Genomic DNA, 9,079 nt, shown 5'->3' on the forward strand with positions numbered 1-9,079 from the left:
TTTTAGTTAAATTTTTTTCTTATTGAATATGAACTACCGAAATTTTAAAAAATTCAAAAAAATAAGGTAGATAAGATATCAGATTTTTTTGACAAATTTGATATATTAATTTTTTCTCAAAAAAACAATAAAATTTTTAAAATAAACTATCAATAATTTGTGTGTTATTAAAAATTTAGAATGAATTAACAGAAATTACACTCAAATTTTTGCCTTAAATTTATCCATAAACATTTTGAGAATTATGAATATACTGGGGTGTCAAGTTTAATAGAGGAAGAAAACTTTTCTCTTTTTTCTATTATATTGGATTGGATTCGGTTTTCGGACGACCCAAAACCAATCTTCAAATCCGCCCGTACACCCCCCTTCAAACATTTGCTGCCTTCCAACCTTACCCGGAAACTGACTAAACCGGAACCATTTCTCCAACTTCTATCGGACCGGTTGGTTTCCGTCGGGTGGTTGCATCTTGCTCACCCCCAGCCGCTGGCGTTGTTTTTAACCGCCATGTCCAGATAGTAAAGTAATTTTTCAAAATCGGCATTAAGGAGTTTCTGCAAAAGCGTCGCGAATCCTGGATTGGTGAACTCGTGTTTGGATCCAGTTCTCCACTTCATTCCGTAACTTGTTTCTCCAAACTGCTACAAAAGACAAGCAAACCCTAAAATCATATTTGATTAAATGTCCAACGAGTATGGTTCATTCATATTATTCCTTTAATTTTCATTCTTGCGTGTTTAAATGTTTAATTGAATAACCTAGCTTGTTTTGCTTATGAATTTCCTTGTTAGGATTTATTATTCAGAATCAACAATTGATGTGCCTTTTTCTTTTTTTGCAGTAGCTAACATTGCTCCGGATTTTTGAATTACTGATCATTATGAAACTACAGTTTTGATTGAAGCTGGAATTTTGTTATCACCAATGGGCTATAGATGTATTCAGTGTGGGTTTAACATCAAAACACTTTATCTTCAGTATTCTCCGGGTAACATTCGTTTGATGAAATGTGTAAGTCTTATCAATTATACAATTCTTTTCATTTTGTCTCGATCTTTAAATATTGAATTGATTTTTAGACATTTTTGTAATGATAGGAGAATTGCAAGGCTGTGGCAGATGAATACATAGAATGTGAAATCACGGTGCTTAGCTCTTTGTTCATGTCACTGGCTTACTTCAAAGTTGAAATCTTTTGAGAAATATTATCATTTTTCCCTTCTCTTTTGTAGATTATTATAATAGATTTAATACTTCACAAACCCAAGGCCTATAGACATCTCCTTTACAATGTCATCAATCAAGAAACCTTGAAGTTTCAGGTATATGATTTTCTCCGTGATTTGTTGTGCACATTCGTACTGTATAATTAATGTCACAAGTGCTTCTTTTTGATCATTTTGCAGGGGTTGCTTTGGAAATTGGCTGCCATTTTTCTTCTTTTTGATGCATGTATCCATTCTTATCATCTTATGGAATTTTATTATTTTTTAATGCCTTAGGGCTTAAATTTAGCCGTTGTTTTTCAAAACCAAATATGAGGGCCTTACAATTTTTTGAAGACAGATATTTGATCTTGGAAAGCAGCAAAGGTAAATCGAGTTCATCAATGAGCTACTCCTCACTAGTGTCAACGTGTTGCAAGGTTAATTGAACTGAACATTAAAAATTTAAATCACCTTTTCCTCAATTACTTGGTTCTGAATTTTATGCTAACTTTGATTATTCTTTTATGGTTTTCATTGGCAGATGATGATGGATGTCTTCGTTGGAAACTTTATGTTTCTTTTAACCTTCTTCTTTATGGTCAAGATATTTCTTCATATATCTCTCGGTGTCTCCAGGTTATACCTCTGATATATTTTTTGTCACGCCATACTTATAATAAAGAAAGGAAGGAACAATTACTTCCCATTTAACTTGGCAGAAAAAAATGTTTGTTATTTTCGCATTTTAAAAATATTAACAAAGATGAAAACCTTCATTGTTGTTTGTTTTAATTTTTTGTAAGTACAGAACATGATACAATGTGGAGTTACTTCTCAACTCCCACGTCTTGTGCATTACAAATACATGAGTTATGGAAACCACCTATGCTTTGCCCACTTTGAACTTAATCGAAAAGTAATAAAAAAACAAAAGCAGTATAAGGTTCAACAAACAAAAGTTCCCCCATCCTCTGACATGGACTTGGAGTCACACATATTCAATAAAAATGATAACTTCATATCAAATTCCATATAATAGAACATAGAGAAATGAAGAACAAAAATAAACTCACCCTAAACACTCTTTAGTTGGAAGAGTGACCCATGAGATTGCTTCAACAACACACGAGGATGTGACTGGTCCTCGTGCTCATTTGGTCTAGTCTCCTCTCGTGATATGGACATGAAATTCTAAGGTAGAAGAGTCTTCTAAAACTCACAAAAGTGTCATCCAATTAGTTTGATCCCCCTTAAAAGACCCCTTAAAACTCTTATATAGTTAGTATGTTCTGAAGCGGTTCAAGTAAAAATAAAAGTAAAAAACAAAATTGGGCTGCATAAGCTCCATGCGATGTTGCTCAGCAGTGCATCTAGTTTTCTTTTTGGTAAATAGACATGACATATTCTGCTTCAACCTATTTTATCAATTTCAGCACAACAGGCTTCTCAACACCGGTTTTGCTATTTTAGTTTTTGCAATTTCTCACATTCTTCTCATTCTAATTTGGCTTTGATATCTTCATTTAAGTTGAGGTTCTAGATGTTAGCTTTCCTATGACACTTTTCTCTTCCATTATTTTGGAAGGCTACAACTCTAGATATTGCCAAAATACTAAGCAAAAGTCACAGTGTTGGAACAACATCCAATTTTCAACATTGTCGACATTGATTCAGGTCTCTGTTCTGCATATTATAAGTGTTGGGTCTTTCTTCTAGCTTTCCAATCAGACCTAGAGAATCTAATTTGGGTGAGCCTTGCTTGAGATATGTTTCTGAAATACTTGTACATCAGTGCTAAGAACTTTGAAAATATTTAGTTTAATATGAAACTTAGATTCTTCTCCTTCTTTAAACTTTATGCTCAAGTCAAAACACTTATTTATCTTTGTAATATGTCCTTTTTTGCATTAATATCACAAATGCTAGGATACATAGGTACGATGCCGAGTATAAGATGCAAGATTTAAAAAATAATAATGGTGCGAGCATGTTAAAAAGACATGAGTTTAGCATGAGAATTAACTTGTTTATTGTTTAATTCACAACAAAAACATCAGTGTGTTTGGTTATACCAACATAAAACTCAAATACACAATAATATACACCGAGTGTGTACCTGGTATGGGAACTTCATTGTTTTACAAGTATCCATGCTCAGACCACAAATGAATGCAACCATGTCTCCCTAAATGAAAAGGAAAAATTATGGTTTATCGTGAATTAATTGGTCTGCAGTTATGGCTACGATACGAGTTTTAATTTGATCAAAAGATATAGTTCATATACTCAAGTGAGAGTGTATGATAGATAAGTTGGCGTAATAATTTGCATCAACAGATTCAAGGATACTCTCAAGTTTCTGCTTTTAAATCTAGTAATTATATTGATATTGATATAAATGGATGAGGTGCTAATTTTAACTTTGGCGGTAGCATATTGAATTGATTTTCTTTTTTTTATAATTCTATCCATATCAAATTGGTGTTTGTTGACCATCAAAATCACTTCAGTTTAAATATATTCATCCATGCAGGTGCAATGGCATTTTGCTTGGTCTCTTGATTTCATGTTACTTCAAGATTTTTCTTATCGCAATGATGGTAATGTCTGCAATGCAGAAGTCTGAGTTGGTTCATACACTACCATTTATTCTTGATAAATAAAAGTTGGTTCTTTCAGTTTTATTGTTGACTACTTTCTGTGCCTGTCTATGATGTGCTGTTAAATGAACAACAACTTTTTAATGTTCGAAGTATCTTTCTTGTAGGTTTGGGAATTTCCATCTTCTGTTATGTTCATCATTGAATTATTTTGCTTATCATCGAATGCAGTAGCATTGAAAGGTTAGTAAGTTATCCTTCAATCTTTCTATATTCACCTCCTGCTTTCGAACAAGCCAATTGTCTAGGCACATTTTTGCATTCTGGTTGAAAGTTTTGTCTAGGATGCTTACTGTTGTTCAAAACTGATGAACATTTCTTAACAACTAGTGATGACGGAGTCAAGTATGAGTCGATGTGTATGGACCTGCTTCAGTGCATATGCTATCAAGTTTTTCTTCATTCAGGCACATGAACTCGTGTTGTTATGGAAATTCATGCAAGGTTGGAGTCAAATGCCATTTACATTGTCTTTAAAGTCGACATTCATATAGTTTGTGAACTAATCATTCACTCCTTTTCTTAAATTTGTAATAATTTTATTAGCTGGTAATGTTTATGATGTGTATGCTAGCATGAGAATGCTTTAAGGTGAACCATCATAGATTTGGATGATTGAGATTTATAACTTAGCCAGAGTAATGTTGATTACACAAATATTTGCAGAATTGTACACGTGTGGTACCATTGAGAATTTTTCTCCTCTTTAAGCTTATTTGAAGTATGAACTTCATATGTAGACTGTAAAGTCAGTCACATGGCAAGAATTGACTAAATATTGTTATTCTTTCAACTAACTCAAATCCACATGGGAAAGAAAAAGAAAAACATGCATAGTAGTATCAAGTTACCAACTCTTTTACTCTCAAAGAGCCTTCTTGAGAATATTTATACACTCCTAAATCCTAATAAAAGAAGTAACTATTGTGAATGTATGCGGTGGAAAGTTTTGTTTTTAATTGGGTTGATCGAATAATATTGATTATGAATAAAAGTGAGGGAATGTAAAGGGATTTATATTTATATAACTTGAATTGAACGGTAAATTTTAATGTTTACATTAAAATTTAGAAATTCTACAAATTTTAAATTCAAGTAGATTTTTTTTTTGAACGAGAAGACTTTTATTAATTAAAAAAGCAATTTAAAACAAAGTGATCACTTGGATTCAACAAGAGAGAGGGTAACACACACTACATCATCAAGTTGGCAATGTGTGTTTTTAATTTATCATTATACCACCTTTTATAAATTATGGTATCTATTATCTATAGTATTTCCAAAGTATTTGTCATTAGGATATTTCAATGTCACATATTGTTTTCGCAGTAGCCAGCCTAAGGACAACAACTCGCCATCACTTTTCCTTAGTATGCATCAAGATCAACTTCTTCTCTTCATGCCAAATTTTCGGTTCATGTGTTATTTGAATCCAAGTAAGCATTTGTTTGTAAATGTTCTTCAACTCTGCGCAATCAAAAACTAAGTGATCAATTGTCTCCATGTTAGAGCAAAAATAGCAAATATTATCATGTATCAGTCCAAATCGGTGCAATCAAAATCATCAAGGCTCGAGGTCTCACAACATTTCCATAGAACAAATGCTTCCAATGTACATGTTCCGACCCAATATCTTTTAGCTTCATATACACTTGTTTCATACTAAACCGGTTGTGTTGCTGCATGTGGTCCCAAACTTATATTGGACAACAAACTTCTATTCCTTAGGATAAACTTCATGATCCACGAGTGATGAGGCATACTCTCCATTTCCATAATCGTGCCCCTCTTTATGTAGTACATATGAACCCACTTAATCCACAAATTTTCAATATTTTGGCACAAATTCCATAACAACTTCATCATTGCTACAATGTTCCACGTATGCAGATCAATAATGTTCAAATCCCCCCAAAATTTTGGGGCTGCAGACCCGCTTCCACGAAACTGGACTTTTTCTACTAACAACAACACCTCAATTTCACAAAAAGGATCTACAGATTGAGTCAATCTTACGGAGTACATGTTTTGGAAGTGGGAAGCATTACATCCAATAGTTTGCAATAGCAAAAATAAATGCTTTTAATAAGTTGTATACTCCTTGTTGTCGCTATCGGGATTTCACGATAACAAAACCGAGACTAAAGAGATGCCAAAGAGAGGCAAAATCAGAAAAGTCGCCACCGAATTTTATTTGTATGCCTCTATCGGAGAGGTGAGGGGAAATAGTCGATAAACCCCTAAAAAAGATATGTGCACGAGAAGCGTTAAAAGGGAATAAGGAATCGGTCTTGCAACCGAGATTTGGGTTCAGAAGTCAATTACGCAAGAGGAAGGTATTAGCACCCCTCACGTCCATGGTACTCCATGGGAACCATTTGTGTTGTTTACGTATGTCGGGGTTTATCTTATTATTGTTATATTTTCAAAAGGAATGTGTGAAAGAGAGGGATTTTGGATTTTTTTTATTATGGCGCTTGCCAATAATTGAGACCCTTATGCCTACATATCACTCATTCGGGGATGAGGAATCAAAGCTCTGTAATTCGGAGTAGAAAATGTTTATGTGTTGGTTGATTTTACCTTTGGGAAAAAGGTTTTCAGGATGATGCCCTAAGGCGCAAAAATGAGTTTGATGAGTTTTATTATTTTTACCTTGAATAAGGATTTTTATGAAAAGAATGTTTGTGATTATATTGTACTAAAGTCTATGGGCGGATGTGATTATTCTAGATAACAAGTCAAGCGTATTGCGTCCAAAATAATCAGAGTAAGGGTAGGAATGCTCCATTCTTACTCATTCTCCACCACTTAAGGCTCGTGGCGCACAATAATAATCATAGTTTTATTGTATTTTGAATTTGATTATGAAAATGCCATTTGACGTTGAATCACGGGTTTAGTTTATTTGATTATGAAATTTGGGTAATGCGATATGCATGTAGAGTAACCAACAAGAAAATAAAGAGTCTCATTGTAAGGTAGCCCAAGAGAAAGCCTTATGTGTGCAAAAGTGACATAAGCTAAACAAAGGATAATGGTCTTACAAACATGTCCCCCTAAGGTAGTGTCATGATGTCATTCTTACAACATGAATGTAAGTTACGGATGAAAATCTAACGTTCACAAAGTATCACAAAGATAATAGAAAAAGGCCTCCAAGCAAAGGTCCTAGGATGAGATCCTCTAAGTCCAAATTGATTAAGTGAAATAGATCGTTTTCTGTCTTATAATTTTATCATGTTTTTGTTGTTTTTAATGTATGATGACAAAAGAGTAAATACAAAAGAAAGAAAACAAATCATAATTATTTGAGTCATATAATCTTCTATTTGTAAAAATATTGATAGATGGACTTTGAGTTGTATAACTTTCTTTGCTACAAATCTAGATGATTATTAATCATCTTCAATACTTTGCATCAATGATAAGTTATCCCTTGATGCGCCATATTTTGAGTTTTTTTACCTATTGATAGATAATCCTCAAAATGTTCATTTTGCACATAATACTAACCACTAACTATATTTCACTAACTTTTTTTACTATTAATATTTGTTATTATGATTTGTTACTATTGACATGTGATTTATTTTATGTCATTCATACTTACTAACCATTGTTATTGTGATATTATTATTATTATCTTGTGATTTACTTTTATGTCATTACCTTGTAATTTACATTCGAGTACTCATTATCATCATCATTGTATAAACTCATCATGCATGTTTATTTATTTGTTATTTACTTTATTGTCATAATACATTAAAAACAAGAAAAACATGATAAAATTATAAGACAAAAAATGATCAATTTCACTTAATCAATTTGGACTTAGAGGATCTCATCCTAGGATCTTTGATTGGAGGCTTTTTTCCATTATCTTTGTGATACTTTGTGAACGTTGGATTTTCATCCGCAACTTACATTCATGTTGTAAGAATGACATCATGGCACCACCTTAGGGGGACATGTTTGTAAGACCATTATCCTTTGTTTAACTTATGTCACTTTTGCACACACAAGGCTTTCTCTTGGGCTACCTTAGAGTGAGACCCTTTATTTTCTTGTTGGTTACTTTGCATGCATATTGCATTACCCAAATTTCATAATCAAATAAACCAGACTCTTGATTCAACGTCAAATGACATTTTCATAATCAAACTCAAAAAACAATAAAATTACGATTATTATTGTGCGCCATGAGCCTTAAGTGGTGGAGAATGAGTAAGAATGAAACATTCCTACCCTTACTCTGATTATTTTGGACGCAAGACGCTTGACTTGTTGTCTAGAATAATCACCTTCGTCCATAGACTTTAGTACAATATAATCACAAATATTTTTATTCATAAAAGCTCTTATTCAAGGTAAAAATAATACAGCTCATCAAACTCATTTTTGCGCCTTAGAGCATCATCCTGAAAACCCTTTTCCCAAAGGTAAAATCAGCCAACACACAAATATTTTCTACTCCGAACTACGGAGCTATATTTTCTCATCTCCGAATGAGTGATACGTAGGCATAAGGACCCTAATCCTTGGCGAACACCATAATAAAAAATCCAAAATCTCTCTCTTTCACACATTCTTTTTGAAAATAAAACAATAATAAGATAAATCCCCGCATATGTAAACAATCCAAATGGTTCCCATGGAGTACCATGGACGTGAGGGGTGTTAATACCTTCCCCTTGCATAATCAGCTTCTGAATCCAAATCTTGGTTGCAAGACCGATTCCTTATTCCCTTTTAGCGCTTCTCGTGCACGTATCTTTTTTAGGGTTTTATCGACTATTTCCCTTTACCTTTCCGATAGAGGCATACAAATAAAATTCAGTGACGACTCTTCTGAGTTTGCCTCTCTTTGGCATCTCTTTAGTCTCAGTTTCGTTATCGTGAAATCCCGACAACGACACCTGCATAACTCAATAATTTTATTTTCTACCATCAATTTTATCCACAAGTACCATATAATGATGAATTGACAAATGTTTGCTAGTAAGGGGTACCCCTAAATACTTGAAAGGGAGAGACCCCTCCATAAAGGTAGTCATCCCTTTTATGTCCTACTTTACACTATCATCAACTCCACAAAAATAAATCTTACACTTGCTAGGATTAAAAATTAGGTCAGTTGACATGGAGAACACCTTAGTAGTTTTCATCATCATCTCCACAAATATGAGGTCACCTCTAGAGAAC

The 9,079-nt window shown here is 33.4% G+C and overlaps 1 protein-coding gene across 1 annotated transcript; it reads left to right on the plus strand.

Moving 5' to 3' along the window:
* The first annotated feature begins 260 nt into the window (after positions 1-260).
* On the plus strand, positions 261-4,539 carry LOC127126448 (protein ARV 2). The gene is made up of 10 exons (XM_051055378.1): positions 261-695; positions 845-1,014; positions 1,101-1,148; positions 1,236-1,325; positions 1,410-1,455; positions 1,566-1,648; positions 1,753-1,847; positions 3,745-3,811; positions 3,979-4,054; positions 4,202-4,539. The coding sequence occupies exons 2-10, from the start codon at positions 928-930 to the stop codon at positions 4,363-4,365; spliced, it is 756 nt and encodes a 251-aa protein (XP_050911335.1). The 5' UTR covers positions 261-695; positions 845-927; the 3' UTR covers positions 4,366-4,539.
* The last annotated feature ends 4,540 nt before the right edge of the window (positions 4,540-9,079 follow it).

The sequence above is a fragment of the Lathyrus oleraceus genome, chromosome 3 (assembly GCF_024323335.1).
Source record: "Lathyrus oleraceus cultivar Zhongwan6 chromosome 3, CAAS_Psat_ZW6_1.0, whole genome shotgun sequence".
Classification (NCBI taxonomy): domain Eukaryota; kingdom Viridiplantae; phylum Streptophyta; class Magnoliopsida; order Fabales; family Fabaceae; genus Lathyrus; species Lathyrus oleraceus.

What these genes read in the sequence shown, in the direction of transcription:
- LOC127126448 (XM_051055378.1), top strand. Translation starts at nt 928, where the DNA reads ATGGGCTATAGATGTATTCAGTGTGGGTTTAACATCAAAACACTTTAT. An exon ending in ACATTCGTTTGATGAAATGT is followed by an intron (nt 1,015 to 1,100) that starts GTAAGTCTTATC and finishes TTGTAATGATAG; the next exon opens with GAGAATTGCAAGGCTGTGGC. An exon ending in TTTTCTTCTTTTTGATGCAT is followed by an intron (nt 1,456 to 1,565) that starts GTATCCATTCTT and finishes AATTTTTTGAAG; the next exon opens with ACAGATATTTGATCTTGGAA.